We start from the raw sequence: 20,544 nt of genomic DNA, 5'->3' as shown, positions 1-20,544 counted from the left end.
ATCTGTTCAAAGGAAGCTTCAAGCTCAGATGGGGTGGCTGTGGTCTTGGGACACCGGCTGGTGGCCTGTGGCTGATTTCTGCCCGACGGGTCGGATGCCAGCTTCATAATACAGTATAGATTTCGAGATTCCTCTTTATCAAGTGCGAAGAAACTTCACGATATCCTCATCTACACATGAGAAAGCGTTCAACTTCTTCCATCATACCCTTGTGTGGGCTCTCATCAAAGAAAGCACAACCGATCGAATATCCACCAACTCCCGTCACTCTATCACAAATGTCGTTCCCAAAAGCATCCAAAATGAGCGCGGCGGTGAGACCTCGATGTTCGGAAAGGGAAACCAATGCACCGCCTGCAGGGTTAAAGCTGCAAGCCAACCCCTTTGCCGCGGTGGCAATGGCGTCTATCCGAGACCTGTTGCCTGTAGCTGTCCTCATTGCGTATGCCATCCGCAACAAAACGAATGGTGCGACCTCGTGATAACAAGGTGTTACTCTAGGGTTATTATTCTCGGCTCTAAATCAGTCACGTTGGCCTTAAGTGACAATTCAGTGGGTCGAATGACGCTCGATATTGATGTCCAGCTTGCTGCCATAGGTCTGGTGAACAAGTTCATGGACATGGTCGTGACGGCGTCGCTCCGGCACACTGCTGCCATCTGTCTCACGTTATGGATGACAGCCAGCAAGTACGACGGCGTCGGCCTGCTAGACTTCGACCTGAAGAACGAACTGACCCAGCCTTGGACATGTGTTCACAACTTCCATCGGCGGCGGGTGTTGCGTGGCTGGCGGGGTGTGGGCCTACTAGGGATCCTCCGCTTCATCACGTCGCTCGCCATATCTACCTGCGTTTTGTTCCTACCACTCGCTATCAACACAATCGGAATCCCAAAGGAGAGATGGTACCCTCGTGCGGAGAATGGCGGATTCGAGCTCACTGACGGGATCCGCCGCCTGATGACCATCAGCACGCCTCGGACGGAGATTCTTGGATTAGCGTGGCCAATATCCCTGGACGAGGAACCAACTCCGGATTCTTTGGACGCGACTGCAGCACGTCTTGCAGCTACATCTTATATTGCCATGCGCAGTGTCGTAGACCCCTATAGCGATCCTCTCGCGGGATGGGCTCACGTGGGCAATCAAGATCCTGACACCACAACTGGCATCAACACCGTGGTAGGCAGTGGGACGGTTCAGACTGCATCCATTCAACACTCGCGCCTCAAAAAGGTTTATAGAGAGCTCAAAGCCAACAGCACGGAAACATTTCACCGAAATTCAATAGGCTGGCATCTGACTCTGAACACCACCACCCCGATGTTGTCGACAACCTGCTACTCGATGTCACCATACGCTGTTGAGGAAGAGAATACCGTCAGCGTTGGTTATACCATTTCCCCATTTATTATGCCACAAAGATTCTCATTCAAGATCAGGTCCGGCCCGTCGATGACTCGTTACTGACAGCCTCGTCGTTCTTCGTCTCCATCGGGCCCGTCTGGTCACTGAACTTCACAGGCTCCACCTGCCAGATAACACTAGAACAGGTCCTCTTTCCAACCCCGCACTGGTTAGAATGGATAGATGGAGTTGAAAACTTCACCTTGTCACTCAATAACCGTGGTGCGGACAGGAACTTGGTTCCGGTACCTCTAACAGGTTCAACGGGCGACCGTGCTTGCACGGAGTCGCTGCAGACCAAATTAAGGACTAACCTGGGTCGTATGGAGAAGCTGCTAGACAGTGGCGTCGCCCACCACATAATTCATACAGCACGACGATTATCACATATTAACGCGGGATTCAGCAAGACGACAGACCCGGATGCCGCAAGCACAGCCCCAGTTATAGCCGCAATCGCCCAGCATCTCATAACCGTCGCATCGTGGGACACCATGGAGTCAGCCGATGTAATGGTGGACTCTTTCCCTGTACGCTGGAGAGTCTAAGGGTCTGGGCCGAGGCTGGCCTGGGAGTGGGCGGCGGTTGTCATCCTCGTCGTCGTACTGCTTGCTGTGCTTGTCGGGGGTGTCTTTGGGCTCGCGTCCGGCATCAGGCCTGGAGCATGGCTGGAGACTGCCGGAATCCTCCTTCTTGCCAATAAGTCTGATGTTATGGAGAGCACGAGGGATAGTGATGGCGGGGTCGTCGGCCAGAGTGCGGCGCGGGCGAGATATCGTGTCCGACAGAGGGCGGATAACGGGTGTCGAAACGCCGCGTTGGTGTTGCTGGATGATTCGGCAACAAAAAGGTCCAGAGACATGAGCTGGTCAACAACGTGCAGTGACGAGCCTCGTGTTGTCGGACCAAAGCGCATGGTTTGATGTTATCTTCGGGGTTTGTACCACAAGACAGAGCGGATGTGTTTGAATACAAGGTTGACTACTTAAAATGTTTCCATGCCAGTCATAATAATCACATGCAGTCTATGCCCTCCATCCTCAACGCCAATCCTTCACTTGCCCGTGAACCTGAGCAGAACTGATCAGGATGTCCTCCAGTCCAGATGCCATGCCAGCCCGGGCGACTAAGTGCGCCATAACACCAGATAAAACAATGTTACAGTCCCAATGACATTAACACACCTTCATGTTTCATTTACACAGCCTAAGACCGCCCACGTAGCCCATGGCCCCTCAACCCATGGCATACTTAGACTTGGCACGCAGCTTCTGACCATAGAACCAGAAGAGGTACGGCGCCGGGATACCGACGAAAATACTGACGAAGCCCAGCACGCTGTTGCCCCAGCCGTAGCCAAGGGAAGCGTACATGTAAGGCGCGAAGAGCGGGAAGCCAAACCCGGCCAAACTCCGCAGGACGATGACGGCAGCCATGCCGCTGGCAGCGAAGCGGGTGTACGAGTCGATGACATACGCCTGCATGCACTGCAGACACGTGATGGATCCCGCGGCGAAGATGGTGATGCCGATGTCAGGCATGATCCAGTGCAGCCGGGCCTGCGCGCTCCATCCGTACCAGAAGAGGCCGATGGGGATAAGAAGAGAGCCTACGAACATGGAGGGGATGCGGAACTCGGGCCGGCCTTTCCTTAGCATACCCGGAGGTCCGCCGGGTGGTCCCCCAGGGCCGGGTGGGCCGCCGGGAGGCCCGGGGGGCGGCATCTTGGCTGTTGGCGGGTTGTTGCCGTGCGCGGCGTGGCATTCGCAGTTGCAGTTGCAAGCCATCTTCTTCTCCTGGAGTGGAGGGCTCTGCCCCATCGTCGCGTACATCTTGGCCGTGAGCTTCTTGTACAGCCGGTCTGTGATCTGCGCGTTGACCTGCGCCCCGAAGAAGAAGCCCAGGCCGAGTGAGATGTAGTGCAGGCCGCTGATGCCGAGGTTCTGGCCGTACACCTCGGTGTAGAGGGTGGGGAAGGTCGACAGGATCAGGTAGAAAAGGCCGAACAGGTAGCCCATATACACGGCGATGATCTGCACGATGGGCTGGGTGGCCAGTAGCCGCGAGGGCCGTGCCATGGAGCTTGCGATGGCCCTGCCCAGCGACTCCTGCTTGTCCTTGGCGATGTAGAGGTTTTCGTTGCCAGTCTCCTTCGCCAGCCGGTCGCGCTTCTTCTGGAGCAGGATGGTGGCGTGGGACTCGGGCATGTGGTAGATACCTGCGAATTGGATCACGATGGCGGTGATGGTCGTTGCGTAGAACACCCATCGCCAAGTAGTGTTTTCGGCGATGAAGCCACCTGCCAGTGGACCAATGACTGGACCAAGTAGCGGTGCAAGACTGTATAGACCAACGGCTTTCCCACGCTCATGAGGGTCCCAGATATCACTGAAAGATTAATGTCAGTGAGAGCAAGGCAACATTGAATGTCAAGAAAACTTACGTTAGAACTCCTCCACCAACAGCCAACGGCGCACTTCCACCAATACCGCTCATGAAACGGCAAACCAGCATTTGTGCTCCTGTTTGTGAGAAACCACAACCGAAGTTGAAGCACAAGTAGTAGAAGTTGGTCAAGAGCAAGACGGGTTTCCTGCCGAAGCTTTCTGATAGGGGACCGAATATGAGGGGACCGATGGCGAAGGCGAGCACGAAGATGGACAGACACATTGCAGACAAGACGGTGCTGGTGATGCCAAGGTCGTGTGCCATGATCTCGAGCGCAGGGGCAACCATGGATGATGAGACTGGCGAGATAAAGGTGAAGGCTGAGACCGACATCGTAGTGGCCCACTTCTTACCCCTTGGCCAGTTCTTGGGGTTCTCTGGATCATCTGGACCATTCCATGCCACCTGTTATTTGATTAGCCCAATACTCAACAGGGTGGCTGTGAACAGTAATAAGAGTCAACTTACAAGATCAGGGTCCTTCTGGGGCTCTGGGGGGCGGTATGGTGTCGCTATTGTCTCTAGACTTGAGCGAGATACTGCTTGTTCCTCGTCGAGAAGTATTCTTGGCCTCCCATTGTAATAAAATGCTTGGTCTGGCCACTGCGGTGACCATGGTCCATCCTCGAGGCTCGGCTCCCTGGGTACCTCCACGTTGATCCTTGGCGGTTGTGTAGACATCTTGCCGGGTCTACTCATTTTGCATATCGAGCTTCGACTGACCGCTGGTGCCGAACTTCTGAAACGCTCAACGGCTGGATGTGCCTTTCTTGGTGTTTGATTTATGTAGGAGGGCACAACCAGGTATTTGACAGAATGGATCACAAACCGGGGCCATCATTCATGCACACCAGTTCATCCCCAAGTGCTATTAATGTACGATCGGCCCAAGCCCGGGTCCGTAACCAAGCTTTGTTCTGTCATACCGCCGCTGGAGAGGCCGTCGGACTCCCCCAGGCCCAAAAGTCGCACATCCAGTCAGCGCTGCTGCAAGGCGCAGGTGTTGGTTGGCTATGTAGGTCAACAATCGATGTCAGCTGAAGTGCCGAACGTCATTTCTTGTTGGCTGCTGGCGCGCACACGTGGCCGGATATGCTAGGCCTCGGTCCCGAAGCTGCGCCCGCCGCTGCACGAAAGTCCCGTCGACGCTTGCGTTGAAAACACCGGGCCAATAGGCACACAACACTACCTTTTCTAAGCCCACTCGGCGCACATAGCCTCCCCGCACTAGACCAGGTCACCGCCTGCGGATGGTCGTGGTGACAGAGACCACTTTTGCCTTCTTATCCTCGTAGAAAGACCTCAGCAGAGGTAGAACGGTAGCACTGCAGCCTGAAAGTAGACGCATCATCATTTGAGATCTGGTCCCACCCATGTCCACTTGAGCGGCACGCTAGGCATTCCACGTGTGGTCCAAGGGTACCAAGAGGGTGGTGACTTGCGGGCCGAGATGATGTATTCCCAACACTTCTTTCACGATCGGCCTGTGTACGATCCGATTGGACTGCAAACGGTATCGAGGGGGAGCCATTCTGAAAAAGGTAGCAAGAAATTCTTCCAACGGTCTTTGAGTAATGCTAGCATTTAGGATGCAATGTGAATTCGGATCTTTCGCTCGATAGGTGCTGCCTCGGCTAGAGTCATCCGACAGGATACGGTGTTTCGAAGCAGACAATGCGGTAAGGCTTTCAGGATTTCAACGACCGGTAGGTCCGGGACTGTAGATTTCAGAAGCCAGTAATTTCTTGGTGGAACCATCGTAGCTTGGGTGCGGCCGTGACTGATCAGGATTAATAACTCACCACTCCTCAGATTCCTGAAGCGAATGGTCACCGACACCAATGAGAAGGCAGTTCCTGATTTCGCGTCCGGTGGAGAGATGCGGACGGCTGAAGAATCCTTCACTGGAGCCCGCATGATTAACACTGTCAGCACGGGAGACGGGATGCTCCTACACCCCGCCGATATAATACCCGCGTGCTATCCGGCGGTCGATCATGGTGAAAATCTGGACGTTGTAAGTGGTTATCTTCCCAGTTCGCTACTTCAGCAGATGGAAGTCAACCTTTTGCTGTGCCGCTTCGCCAAATTATGTCATTGCGCAGACATGGTGGAGCAGGAGCGTGGAGAAGAATGTATATCAAATCTCTTCAGACACTTCCAGAAGACGGAATTCAGTGATAGGAAACGTCAAAAACGCAGCCCAAGACCTTTCTCGAAAATCTCGCGATCCTCGCATCATCTGGGCAAGACCGAGGACATGTCCGCGATCATGACTGTCGCGAGCCGCGGCAGCGATACGTATCCCGACACCAACAGACGAGCGTCAGGCGGTAATCAGCGGCAGACTTCATGAGGCAACGGCAGGTGGCACCTTCAGGCCAGCCCAAACTTCTCGCAGCCAACCACACCTGCATCCTCCATCCTTTGTCCGCCACCGAATCTGCCGAATGAGCCGAATCCTCCGACCGGAATTTACACCGACTCCACCGTATTGCAACGCCTTTCAGCCCCCAACTACTTCTATGGTGCAGACATGCCATCATCATGTGACTGCTGTCCAGCAACATATGTATCATGTTACGATATCTCTGTCTGCAACAGTTGCGGCCATCGGTTGACAGCATCGGCTCTGCTTGTTAGGGTTACCACTCACTATGCTTAGTGTAATCAGTACAGTGTAGTATGTGCAAAGAATCCTACCTCACCCTATTATAGTAATAGTATTTTCAGGTCTATTATACTATATTAAATATCTTAGTTTCTATAGTTTAATAGTTTAGGGTATAAATTAGAAGGATAGAGGAGGAGTAAGGAGGGGAAAGAAGGAGAAGGAAGAGTAAAAGAAGGAAAATAATTAATTAATAAAATAAGTTATAATATAAAAGATAAAATTAAATATAAAAAAATATAAAATAGAAAGAATAATAGTTAAATAATTATTAATAATAATAAATTATTTATTAAATTATTTATTTAATTATATTTTAAATATTTTTTTAATCATTTATACTTACTCTCTTCCACTCTCTCTTTATTATATTTTTATTTATTAAACTATATATAGCTTTACTAAAACCCTCTGTACTATATTACGTTTATCTTAAGGCTAAAGTGGTTTAGTTTTATTTTAACTCTCATACATATTCATTCTACTTGTGAGCCGAGTGCGTGTAGTGTAGCGAGTGACAAGCTGCTGCTTGTGTTGTCAAAGACGTGTTCTTTCGTAGATGTCCAATGCGTGATTGCACCAGGCTCCCCCAGGCTGCTTAACCGGCCAAGTGACATACACGCATCTGAAGGCTGAAGGGAATTCCAGCGTCTTCGAGTCACAACACATTCAAATGAACGGAGACCAGAGTAATTCATTTTTTAAATCTTGTTTTTGGCTCAACTTAAGTGACTCGGACGCACAACTATAGTATACTTAGTCCTACAACATTCAATGTTCTGACATCGTTCGGTGTTAACAGACCGCTGGTACTGCAAGTGGGGCGGCAGGCACAATGTGACATGCAACACTGTCACAGACCCCTGATGAAGTTCACATTGAGTTCCTTTACGTGTGGCGTAACAGACATTCGTGGTCATGGTACTTTTAAACCTCAACCAAGGAATAATCAGAGGTCTCATGCTGAGGTTTGATCAGTCCTTCTCTCCTTGCCTCGTTCAGAGAGAGGTAACCCCACGAGAGCTCGGCCTCCTGATCACTACTCATCGGAGCCTCTGAGGTCATCGTCTGAAGTTCGTTTGTAATTTCGGAGGCATTCATGGCTTGGACCACATAAAAAAAGCGAAACCACAACCAAATTCATGGCGTGGGAAAACACACGATAGGATGTGACTGGCGCGAGTAAATGAGCCTCAAGTGCTAGTTGCTCGCAGCTGTCGCGCCTGAGACCTGGCTATAAAAAACCTCAACTCCAAGCTCCAAACCTATACCTGTGATCATTTTCTCGTTGTCAACTTGAACTTGACAGATCTAAGTCAATAGTTGACATTCCCTACGCGAATATTCCACTCAAAATTCAAAATTATCACCATCGGTCAGCCAGTTCCGACCATGAAGTACCTTGCCTACATCCTCGCCGTTTTCATGGGCGCTTCGTGTGTCCTCGCCGTGAGTCCCGCCTACGTATTCAACCACAGAGTTTGTCCAGAAAGCTGAATCACGGCGCAGGCACCGAACCTTGAGAAGGAGCCTATCCAAAACCCCGGTTGGTCACTTGAAATGCTTTTGCTTCCGCTGCCTTCAAAACCAGCAACCTCTCCGTCTCCGCGCCCGATCCTCGGCGCATCGGTAGCACTGTGCCGCCAGGCGGTCCCGATATCAAGGCCCGAGATCTGCTCTATGTTACGTGTGATGTCTTTGATCAGGACCATGGCTTTTTCAGCACCCCACGAATGGATGTCCAGCATAATATCGACATGCTGAGAACCTTGAACGATAGCAAGCCAGGCGAAGTGAAAGAAGTAAGCCCTATACACCTGTTTCTCATCCATTTTGAACGATAATGGCTTATAAAAACTTAGGGTAAATGTTCGCTAGCTATTTGCCAGAATGTATCGGGAATGAAATCGGGAATTGCTTGGTGCGTCAAGAAGGCGGTGGGAGTAAGTCTTCAGATTGCTACCCCACCCCCCAGCAAACAAAAGCTCAAGCCTGGTCTGTTAGGCTTTTATGTCCATTTGCTGACATGTCTCGGATTGGCAGCATCCATACACCGTGGGCAGCTGGAACTTAATTGCCGATGGTGCGCAAATGATATTGGACACCTGCACCCAGGGCTCTCTTGATGCGGCAGCGATGTATGACGATTATTGGGTCGAAGTGTCAAGATGCGAAAATCTGGGCGGCACGACGCTGAGCCACGTGCCCACGTACAGTATTCTCTTTCCACTGTTATTGGCACTGTATTTTGTTTTAAATGCTGGTTCTTGAGGGTTTACCACACTATGAAGGAGCCACATACATTTTGTGTGTATGGGGATTAAAAACGAAACTACCCACTTTGTTGGGAGAATGATCGTGGAAAAAAAATCAGAGACTTCACCCGCCCTGTATCTTGTCACGGATACCAATTCTGCTGCCTAGGATCTGCCCATAAGAGACCCGTAGACACTCAATGACTACTTTTTAACCGCATCGGCCTTTCGTTACAGATCCGACATCTGAAATTGCACCAAGATGATCATATTTTTGTGACAGGGCAACGTGGGTGTTAGTAATGAAGCAAATTCCAAGAGCTTGAGCACCTCAATGGTAGACACCTGAGCACTTGGTTGCTTATTCGCGCAGTGTTTCTCAGCTCACCATTTCAACACCACCGTTAGCATTTCACTGCTACTCGGGGTGTGTGAAAACAGGGAGTATATGAACTGCTACTTAAGAACCATTTCACGCAGTGCACAAGTAACGCTGTGGCCGCTGGCTATTCCTGCCAGCAAGGGTGATGCTATCCAATGCTGAGACTGGTGGATTCGAATGCGCTCCGCCGCCCATTGCGGATCCTGCGCCCACTAGCTGGCATTCGAATATATCGGTTTTGAAGTACTATAAAGTCGGACGTCTCCGCTTCGAAATGGAAATATAATTATCGATTGCGTCACGAGGCTTCATGGAACAAGTAAACAACCCACGGCCTTCGGCCACTACGTCGGATGCTGTGGCGTCGAAGATGTCGGAACCCTGTAACTCAAAGGAGGCTCCGGGCGGGTCCAACAAGTATCTAAGGGGTTGATACCAGAGGCGGGGCGCAGGCCAGAAGCATGACCAAGCTAGATGCCCGCCGAAGCAAGACCGATAGGAAACACAGGGTTGACATCCTCGCCCACAAAGACCTAGAACGTCGCCATCAGCCTCCAGAGAGAAGAGGAGGATGGCCAACGCAACATCGCCAAGGCCACCGATGAACAGCGTGGGCGGTTCGAGAAGTGCAAGCACCATGGCTTTGTTAAGTACTGGAAGCCTTCCAGCCCCGATGCACTGTTGGATGAGGAGTGGTTCATTGGTGACCGGGATGTTTTGCCCGAGGATGATTCGGGATATCTCTGCGACGTGTACCGACATCTTGACTTCAACACGCTCTTGACCAGGCCTGGCCTCCCAGGTAACAACGTCCCCTCGTTCCCCACTCGAATACAATTCTCCGGGCTATGGAGGATGATGCAGGAGAAAGGTAACGATTGCGCCATGTGCGGGTTATTGCGGCGAAAGATCAATGAGAACGGAAGCCTATCCTAGATATCAGACGATGACGTCGAAGATGGGCAATTCTACATCAACGTATTAGACGATGGCCCACAATATGCTCTGAGACTGGAATTTAAGCCGAAGATAGAGTAAAGGACACTTGACAAGATTGTGGTGCAAAGGGTCGAGGAACAAGTCCAGCATCTCCCCAGAGGGATGATTTGTAGAGTAGCATCGGGCGGACATGGACCCTCTGAGGGAATGGCTGCAGATCTGCAAAGGCACCCATCCGGCTTCTGAGAAAGGACTGGAACTCGGTCTGGGCTCGTTGCGCACCATTAACACAGAGGAACTCCGCGATCGTGAGGTGGAGACGCCCTGCAGATACGCCTGCCTTTCACGTGTGTAAGAGATTGCGAGGGGGGGAGGGTGAGGTGGGAAGCAGCCAGACGCAATACACTACGGCCACAAAAGACCAACTGGGGGCAGGAAACGGGCTCAAGGCAGTCAACCTACCCCGGACGATAAAGGACGCTATGAGAATTAACCAGGAAGCTGGCTTGCGATACTTGTGGGTTGATGCTCTGTGTATCCTCCAAGAGGACGCCGAGGATAAGGCAAAGATCATATCTAAGATGAGGGCGATATACGGCGGCGCTACATGGATCCCCCCTATTTACCAGTACGGTAGCCGGCTCTAGGCTCTCGGAAGGGATGCGCAACGCCTTGGACAGTTTCTGCTGTGACACCTCAGATCTCCAGCAACTGGCACGAAACGTTGCGTCGAAATTATCATGGCCTTTCCCTCTTCCGGCAGCAGGGGGTACGCACAGGCGAGCCACCCACGGGTACAGCTTAGTGGGCCAAAAGGAAGAAAACAGCCCACAGACTGAACAGGTCGATATAATATATTATTTTCGTACAATATGTTTATTAAATAGGTTTAATACCTACCTAAATAGTCTCCATATTACTGGTAAAAAAGGTGTTAGGCATAAGTACGAGTTAAAATTATCTCCTTGCTATTTCTCTACCCTAGGCCCCTACTTAGGCCCCCTACTCGGGCCTCCCGCTCTGACCCATACGCTATAATGATGACAAGGTTAGGTCTTCAACCTTACTTACCTAGGTAGCGTTCAAGGGAGAAGGGCCTTGGCGGACGAGGCGCGAAAGGGCATAGAAGCTAGCCGGTATCTCCTATCTAAACTTGATGTCTACTTGTCACATGTGCACCAGTAATCACCACTAATTACATCTGCATTATATGCAAATAATGAGTGATTAACATGCACTGGTGGACGCGGACTGGGCGGTGCAACGACAGGTCCTTTTGTAAACCAGGATCTGCCAACATGTCGCACATACGGATCTCAGGTTAAGTAATCACTCTGGCGCCAATCCATCCCGAAGGTCGAATGATCAGGAGTGCTTCCCCGACCCCATATTTCTCCTCTCCGCCTTGGGTCTCACTCTTCATTGCAGAACTGCATCCTCGACAGCATCATTTGACCAGAAGCTCACTAACACAGCAGTCCTGGGTTCGTCTTTTCATGGCACCAGTGAAGGATTCTGCACAAGATGATTGTTCAACTTCTTCTTGGGTCGATATTGACCTACATCACCTGGAGCTTTGCGTGCTTGGAAGCTAATGTGCGCAAGGCTCGTGACTTTGGCGTCCCGGTCATACGACTGCCAATCGATGCAAACAATGTTGTTTGGATTCTTCTTCAACCTTACTTGTGGATGGTTTTGGACCGCCTTCCATTCGATTGGTCCACCTATCCTCGGTTCGTTCGCCTCTCCCGACGAGGATGGTTCGTTGCTGAAGGAGCCGAACCTCATGTGCAGTTGGGCCCAGTATGGGCCCTCGTGTCGCCCATGGCCGTCAACCTGCATTTCTCAGATCCTGATACCATCCAAGACATCGTGACACGACGTGGGGACTTTCAGCGCCCTTTTCGAGAGCTCAGTAAGTATGACTGAGTCAACCATGACTAAAATGTGCGCTGACCGATGGCAGAGTTGTTGGAAATATATGGCCCATGCATATCGACTGCGAGTTGGGAGGAATGGCCTCGCCACCGCAGAGTTATGGCTACTCCATTCAATGAGTCAATCATGAAACTTGTCTGGGACGAGGCCTAACGTCAAGCTAGGAGCATGCTCCACTCATGGACTCGATCGTCCTCTGCTGGGATCGACAGCTACCAGAAGGACACACGGATGCTCTCACTCAACGTTCTGGCAGCAGTGGGATTTAGGAAATCGTATGACTTCCGTGGCTCAGCGGAGCCATCAAACGACGAAATAGGGAGCTACCGCGATTCCCTCCAGACCGTGCTTGACAACATCATTCTCTTGATGCTTATCCCAGCCCGGTATCTGCGACTGGTGCCCGGCACATGGGCTAGGATAGGCAATACGGCCATAACGTTCAAACAACACATGGAGAAGATGCTCGGTGAAGAGACTCGAGCTATTAACCAAGGCACGTCTGGTTCAGGCGGCATCATAACCTCTTTTGTACGCGCCGCCGATGTTCACAATGTTGAATCCGCCGTGGCATCAGACAAGGCAGGTCGCAAGAAGGGACTGTCTGTAGACGAAGTCTTTGGGAACCTGTTCGTTATCAACTTTGCAGGCCATGACACCACCGCCAACACGTTAGCCTTTGCTATGCTCCTGCTGGCAGCACACCCTGACGTGCAGGAATGGCTGTCAGAGGAGATCAAAGCTGTCACCGAGGGGACCTCAGATGAAATGGACTACAAGCAGCTGTTTCCACAATTGAAGCGTTGCCGGGCTGTCATGTACGAGGTACTACGCCTGTATCCCCCGGTGCCGGCGCTTCCATCGATCTCCTCCAACGGCACACACATGCTCAAGTGCAACGATAGAACTCTCGTCATTCCCCAAGGTGTAACCCTCACCGTCAACATACGCGCCATGCAGATGCACCCTCAGTACTGGCACGATGCAAGCGCCTGGAAGCCAGCACGCTGGATCACAAATCCAGCCCCAGTCGGTTCCACCTCGATCAACCAGATTTCCGAGGAAAGGATTTTGGAGCCCAACAAGAAAATATTCTTGCCGTGGGGCGAGGGCCCGCAGATCTGCCCTGGAAAGAAGTTTGCTCAAGTCGAGGAGGTCGCAGTCTTGGCTTGTTTGTTCAGGGGGCACCGTGTATTCCCGATGCAGAAATCTGGTGAGAGCTCTGCGGAGCTAAACAAAAGGGTGCTGAGATGTCTCAATGATGTCGACCTAGAAATGCTGGTGAGACTCAGGGATGCTGACCAAGTGACATTGGTCTGCAAAGAGGCTTAATCGATATTATATGCTTTGCATGAGATTGTGTCGTGCATTTTTCATTTCATCCTTTATTAGTACCTTTAATTAGTAGCTTGTTAATGGAGAATGGTATAAACAGTTCAGTGACAACCGCTAACTACGACTGTTGTTGCGCTTCCCTTGTACATTCCGCCTGGACGATACCTAGGTAGCCACACTTGCCCCTGGGGATACGGTGACACCGAGAGATGTGAACCTCGGGTCCGCTGTAGAAATGAGCATTACCCATGCATTCGCGATACGCACCGTGGCGTTATTGAAGGCTTTCATGGATGTGTCCATTTGCCTCAACCCTCCGTCGGCTGCGATTCGTAAGTAAGTCCCTGGTTCAGGAATACAGATGCCATTCACAGTCACCTTGGCCCCTGAATTCAGACCCGGGATCAGCTACTGAAGGATCTGGGCCTATACAGAACGCTCTAATCGTGGAAGATCCAGCGCAAGAGGAATACATCAGCCTGATGGACGGCCAGGGGTTACGGTTCAAAGAAATTTTGCTTCATTCCACGAATTCGTTTTCTAAATTCAATGTAGATGCGCGACCCCAATCCCTTGATTACCTCTGATCCTGGAGGATGATTTCCATGCCCTGATACTACTTTGGGAGTGATATGGCCACAATCCCACCAGCTGGCGTGTACCGCCCACGTCAACAAGGGTACGGGTACCGCTGAGATCGCAGCCATTCAGTAGTTGAGCCACACTGAAGCTAGGGTGCTGATGTGAGAGAAGCCCTGTGTGTCCATGAATTTCTGCTACGCCGTCGGATCACGTTTTATCACGTCGAATGGGTATGTCTTGTGTGTCATGACCTAGTGAGTGCACGCTTTCATTGGGTTCCTGGCTGCGTGGCCAACTTGTCGAGTGCTGTAGTCCCTTGCGTTGGAATATGTTGTGCAACATCATGTCTGTACACGTATTGAACACCAAGTATGACATAAGAGTCTCCTGGAAGGCTCAGTATCAGACCTAGCGGTCTGAGAAGTAGCTGCTGCAGTTCGTCAGAAGCTTGGAGAGCAGCGACCCTAGCGGTTTAGATAGCTCCTGGTTGCTAATTCTCGATTCTAAATTCATTACGGCCTTCAGAGGAACGTTCCGAGAGTCCAGGTTCAGAGAAAAGTTCGAGGTGTCTATACGTATTCTCCTGGACCCGAGTAGGAACTGCGTTAATGGTCCGGGTTTGACGACTTCTGTTGCCGGCATCTTGGCCAAAAGTGAAGATACCAGATGAAGACTCATAGGTCAATGAGCGTGTTAATGTGACGAATCAACATGTAGGGGTTGGTGTTGGAGTCGTTTTATTTTTCAAGGTCGCCCGTTATTTTGACAGAAGTACCCCCTTGTGACCTCGTCGTCGGTACTTCTGCAACCTGATGTAACATGCACATTAAGCCTTCGCAGGTCGGTTACCACGCCACTCCCCTTCCCTGGTTCGATTCAAGATTTTCCTACTTGTGACATGCTGCTTCGCAATTTCGAGGCGAGGGGGCTGACCCTTCCAATAGCTGTGCAGTTTCGAACCCCAGCTGAACCTCATGGCCGAGATCTGATCCAATAACCCCGCCACCCTTAATCCACAGCATGGACATGATGATTGACATTCTCGGGCTTGTGACCTTGTCACTCCATGGCCTGGGATTGTCTGCCGCTGTTTGAGCGATTCTGAAGCTCGCGGTTCTGGTTGGAGAGGTCTAGGAGCTCTGGCCAGTCTATATCATTTCTGCAGCAGTGCCGCTGGGCACCGTAGTCAGACCAATTCTTGTACTCGATTGCCCGTTCCCATCGATCACGGTATATGTTGAACTCCGGGATAGCGATCTCTTCATCCACACGTTCCCGATTATTGATGTCGCCTAGGATCGGCAAGGGACACGAAGAAGCTTCAGTCTGCTCCCTCTCAAGGAGCTGGAACAGGCGTTCACTCTGCTCCCCGGTAAGCTTGTATATCCGCTTCGTAACCTCATAGCGGTGAGAGTGAAACCATATGCCGTCATACTTGAAATGACAAAGACACATTGTCAGCAAAACCGCTCTCGATCAGATGAGGTTAGATATGGTGCATGAAGAAAAGACAAAATCATCATGCGGAGGGATAGGGGCTACATGGTCGACCACAAAACGTACGCCTTTTTCGTTACCTCTGCCGAAAAGCACGACTCCACCAAATATCCGGTCTTCAGCCCAATAGCCCGCCATATCGGCCATTCCATCAGGATATTGCTGCTTCGAATAATGAAGCAGGCTAAAGGGTGGCGGCCGTTTTGCTAAATATTCCTGCTCGTACGCATCATCACTTGGCCATACCGCGTTCTTATGAAACCCCCCATCAGCCAGTTTGAAGAGGTGTGCAGCGATGCTGTGTATCGTGGCTACAATTAATTCCAAAAAGGGCATCTTGGAGGCCCTGGAGCCTACGGGTATATCTTGATACCGCTGGAGGGCCTGTACTTTTGTGAGCAGCTTCCAGTCTTGTCTATGATGACACTGGCATAGCCTTGTTGATATTCAATCACTTACATCAGATGAAATCTCTAAATCTAAAGCATTAAAATTGGCCTTGAACTGTTTAGTCTTCTCGAGCGCCCCAGGGCAGATGTCAAGGTGGTTGTCAACCGGGTCTCCCAAGAGAACCCGATGATCTTGAGTTCCCCAGGCTACACTACTTAAAGGAAGCCCATCCACGATCTGTGCAAATGTCTCTTCCGTAACTGGTGTGGAAATGGCATTTAACACTGCTCGTTCAAATGCTCGCTGGTGGACATAGTCAAGGACGTGATCTACCCGGCTCCTCTGTAAAGCTTCTGGCGGAGACATGGTGGCGTATAAAGGATCTGGTGCTCTTGAGCGATGCCGAGGCTCAAACCGCAGTGGCATCTGCTTTACCATTGTCTCAGTGAGATTAACGTTGAATTAATAGATGTTCAGGGCAGAACGGGGATGATGCGGTCAAAATTGCTTATGGTTTGACGGTGACAGAGCGATGCGGTGACAAGCACTCGCCCTGCTGTCCTCAAGGTTCGAAAATTTAGGGTTCTTCGGCTGCAGGGGGCAAATTCAGTTGGTCCTAAAAGCCTCCAGACCCACAGAATCATATCCATATTTCTGCGGAGAACGGAAATTCGCGCACCCTCAATCGGAAGGCACGCACCCTCCCTACTATTCGACCAATCAGAGCACAGGACCTTAAAGTCTTCACAACTTCAACACATAAGGCTTCTTCACAATTAAGGGACCACAAATAGGGCGGGTTGGTCCTTTGGGAACTTGGGTCGTGCCTACCGGCCCTATTCACGGCCCTCCGCTATGCTTTGCGCTCCGGGGCTCGCCCCCTTCGCCCCAGCCAGCCCTTCGAGAAGAAGTCGTCTTGTATTCTATACTTCTTAGTCAGCAAATAGGTGCGCGCCTTCCGATTGAGGGTGCGCGAATTTCCGTTCTCTTTCTGCGGCGGCTGCCTGGATGATGGCATGAGGCACGATCCAAAGAACACTCGTGGCCCAGCAACGAGATATGGTGAATATCGAGGGCATAGCTCCCTAGGAGTATACAGTGACCATGAAAGCCGCCAGACGCTGTAACAACTATTAAAACACACGTGGAGTCGCAGTAAACACAACTGGTTGCTGGAAGAGGTTACTGAGGGGTGCTGTCTTCATTGAAGACCAGACAAACCTCTGACGAAAAAAGAAGTTTTGTACGGGTATGTAGCAAATCGGTATAAATATTCAGAACATCTCCAACAGTGGGTGTATCTGCGTCACAAAAGAAGAGTGCAGCCCTTACAGTTCCCATTTGTCTACAGAGATCGAGCCCAGTCCTCCTTTATCAGATCCGCAGCCTTTTCTGCGACGGCATATACTGTGGATTGTACGTGGCCAAGCGGCTCAATAGGGAACACGCTCGCATCCACCACCCTGATGTTCGCTGTCCCATATACTCGAAGGCGGCTGTCAACAACTCCTCCTTCTTCCAGAGGCAGCATGGCACAGGTCCCGGATGGATGAAAGGCCGTGAACAGCCTTTCGCGAGCAACGTGTTTTGCATCTTCCAAGTCCTCATACAGAGCACCTGACTCCATTGCCCCTGAGTCCCGGGGTACTTCTTCCCTCGCTGGAGGTATTTGGCGCCCGCTGGGCTTCAACATACTGGCCAACGGCTCCGTTTGGGCAATCTTCCTGACGAACAGCAAGGCGCGGGCGAGCAGCTCTATGTCGATCGGGTGTGTCAGGTATCGTGGATCCAAGCGTGGCTGCTCAGTTGGATCGCCCGAGGTTATGTGGATGTCGCCTCTTGAGAACGGATGCATAAGCATGGCGACGATGGTGATGTAATTCCCGTCATGAGACTTGCTGAAGAGCTTCGTCATGTCCGTTAGCGCATCTGAACCGTTGCCATTTAGCTGCAGCGGAAGATACATGAACTCGATGCTGGATTCGCGGGAGTCCAAGAGTTGCTTGCGTAGGATCCCGTGCTGTTTCCCCAAGTTTTGACCAGGCGCGTTGTAAGAGACGCCGTCAAGGTGGTCACGTAGTAGTGCCTCCACGTCAGCCTGGGGGATCACCCCAGAACTGCCGACAAGCGGAGTGTATGCGAAGCTGAGAGGCGTGCCACTCAAAGGCCCTGTGTGCGTCTCTTGATAGAGATTCGTCACGGCACCGACGATTTCGGGGTTCCTCATGACATCTCCAGACACCAAGTCGTTTGCGACTTCGAAGCTGATGCTCGCGAGCACGTGGTCCTGGAGGTTCTCCCCGACGTTTGCGTTGTCGATAACCACTTCAATGCCGTGCTTTGACAGAAGATCGCCCGCGCCGATACCAGACAATTCGAGAAGTTGCGGTGTCTTGATCGCGCCACATGCCACAATGACCTCTCTTGTAGCTTTGGCAGTCTGCCTCGTCCCTTTTGAGTCGACAAATTGCACTCCCGTCGCGGAAATCATGCTGGAGTCCTCGTTGGCCTTCTGCAGAATGATCTTCTCCGCGAGCGCATCCGTGATGATGGTCAAGTTTGGCCGCTTGGCAACTTCGCCATCATAGTAAGCCGATGCCGAGTAAGCCCGGACGCCTTTGTTGATGCATAGCGGATTCTGGAAGACTCCTTGCTTCTTGCCTGCAATAGGATCGCCGGGAAGATTGAAACCTAATTTTGCAAAGGTTTTCATCCATGCCTCATTCTAACTAACTTGTTAGCTTGTTCGCCACCTCGTGATCGCGTCTCCAATGAGCATATTCAACAAGATAGGACCACTCACAAATGGGCCTAATTCGTCGGTAAAAGAAGCCGACAGAGGACCTTCATAGCCTTGCGCCTCCTCATCCACCCAGTCCATCATCATACGCTTTTTAAGTTCTGGGCTAGGTTTCTGGTATGCATGGAACTTTTTCAGGTATGGCATGATCCCCTCACTCTTCCAGTTCTGATCTCCTATTAAAGTTGCCCTTGGTCCTCTGTTAGTAGACTGAAATAACTATCTAGGAAGAATCATGTAAAATGTTAAAAAACGAATGAAAGAGCCGTGTGTATTGCAGGCATCGAGTTCAAGTTCTCAGCTCGATGAGAAGAAGCGGGAAAAGGAATGCAATCATACCAGTTATCAAAATCGCTTTTTGCCGGATAGACAAGGGCAGAAAAGTTCATTGCTGATGTTCCACCAAGGACCTTACCCCTAGGCCAAGAAATCTGCCTATTGTTTGCCGTGCTCTGGGGGACGGTGATGTGCTTCCAGTCATACGCTGGGTCGTCATAGAGCGTGGTCATAAGCCCAGGCGTGTCGATTCTTGGGTCCCCCCGACGATCCAAGCCGGCCTCAATGACAACAACTGTTACATTCGGATTCTCGCTTAGTCGTGATGCCACAACTAAGCCCGACAGACCACCGCCGACAATGACAAAATCGGCAGTGATCTCTGTTACGTTGGCTTCAGGTGCCATGGCGGAGAGGGGTTTCTCGAGTACTTTTTGTTGTGATGCTGCACGCAAGACTGATTGAATGAAATAGTACTCAAAGTTTTATTCGCAGAGGGTAGAGGGACCTTGGCACAAGTTTGAGGTGGCAAGCTTTTATGTCGTCTGCCGTTGTGGAGTGGGGGAGAGCCATGAACTCCGAATCTCATGATGTGAGGGATATTCAGGACCTGCCTAATCGCTCTCTCCAAGACACTGCATGCAGGTTCACCGTCCGATTCCACAAATATGGGCCCAATTACATGCGTTCATGATGTTATTCGATAAGCTTTGCATGTTGGTTCAGCACCTATCTCCACAATTTCTCCGGGCTTAGCAAAGTGACACAATCCGATGAACCAACAGCAACATTTATGTGGGTTTGTTCATTCTGGTTGTCTTTGACGGCAACCCAAAAGTTTGATTGCACTGGTTGTGAGCAGGGTTGGAAATGCGGCACAGCTCCGACCTGTGACCTATTTCAGCTATGGGTGCACAGATGTTGACGGTATATTGTTGTTCAGTGTTCTCGTGCATCCTGAGGGGCGTTTGAGGTCTGCTGTATTGCCATTTCCTCATCATGAAAACCTACGCAATTGACGCACATGCAGACGTGTTGAACAGCCTTGTTGCCTGTATAGTGCTCGTTGTGATTGCAACAATATCAGTGGGCCTTCGGATCTGGGCTCGGCGGGTCAGAAGAGTGTCTCTCTGGGTTGACGACTACACCCTTGTAGCGAGTCTTCTCCTCCTTTACATCCTGCTTGCCATTGAAATTGCTGGTTAGTTTTTCTGTTGCTCTTCAAACTCCCAATACCCATAGGTGACACTACACATGCCAATCGTGGTATTAAATCTCATTGGCAGATGCAAAATATGGCATGCAAACTCACATTGCCGAGGTACCTATTGATAACATCAGTGTCCTCCTGAAGGTGAGACTTTGATTATTCTTTTCAGGTAACACAACTTAAATCGGCTTACCAGAAATAGATGCTTGTTGCTTTTCAACTGGTTTATGGTACAGCGCTGTTGCTTGGAAAGGCATCATATCTGTTTTTCTACCGGCGCATCTTCGTCTCCCAACGCTTCATCAGGGCCACCTGGATTCTGCTTGCTTTTGTGTTCATGTGGTATATTGCGAACATCTTGCAAGTTTTCTTCATTTGCCGCCCGTTTCGTGCAAATTGGGACATCACTGTCA

The 20,544-nt window shown here is 50.9% G+C and overlaps 4 protein-coding genes across 4 annotated transcripts; 1 reads left to right on the top strand and 3 right to left on the bottom strand.

Moving 5' to 3' along the window:
• Positions 1–2,359: 2,359 nt before the first annotated feature.
• On the bottom strand, positions 2,360–5,066 carry KVR01_007635 (uncharacterized protein). Its single transcript, XM_044789160.1, has 3 exons — positions 4,325–5,066; positions 3,852–4,261; positions 2,360–3,796 (listed from the first exon to the last, which is right to left on the bottom strand). Exons 1-3 carry the CDS (start codon positions 4,553–4,555, stop codon positions 2,644–2,646), a joined length of 1,794 nt encoding a protein of 597 aa, XP_044643888.1. The 5' UTR covers positions 4,556–5,066; the 3' UTR covers positions 2,360–2,643.
• Positions 5,067–11,627: 6,561 nt separating this feature from the next.
• KVR01_007460 (uncharacterized protein) lies at positions 11,628–13,373 on the top strand (the record flags this gene model as incomplete). Its single annotated transcript, XM_044792361.1, has 2 exons — positions 11,628–12,018; positions 12,202–13,373. 2 exons carry the CDS (start codon positions 11,628–11,630, stop codon positions 13,371–13,373), a joined length of 1,563 nt encoding a protein of 520 aa, XP_044643713.1.
• A 1,644-nt stretch (positions 13,374–15,017) lies between these two features.
• Positions 15,018–16,211, bottom strand: KVR01_007328 (uncharacterized protein; the record flags this gene model as incomplete). The annotated part of the gene is made up of 3 exons (XM_044794930.1): positions 15,018–15,392; positions 15,522–15,839; positions 15,915–16,211. The coding sequence occupies 3 exons, from the start codon at positions 16,209–16,211 to the stop codon at positions 15,018–15,020; spliced, it is 990 nt and encodes a 329-aa protein (XP_044643581.1).
• Positions 16,212–17,190: 979 nt separating this feature from the next.
• On the bottom strand, positions 17,191–19,328 carry KVR01_007325 (uncharacterized protein; the record flags this gene model as incomplete). Its single annotated transcript, XM_044784008.1, has 3 exons — positions 17,191–18,570; positions 18,649–18,835; positions 18,985–19,328. 3 exons carry the CDS (start codon positions 19,326–19,328, stop codon positions 17,191–17,193), a joined length of 1,911 nt encoding a protein of 636 aa, XP_044643578.1.
• Positions 19,329–20,544: the final 1,216 nt, after the last annotated feature.

This window comes from Diaporthe batatas (assembly GCF_019321695.1).
Source record: "Diaporthe batatas strain CRI 302-4 chromosome Unknown Contig00008, whole genome shotgun sequence".
NCBI classification, from domain to species: Eukaryota; Fungi; Ascomycota; class Sordariomycetes; order Diaporthales; family Diaporthaceae; genus Diaporthe; species Diaporthe batatas.
This window is presented reverse-complemented; position numbering and strand designations above follow the sequence as displayed.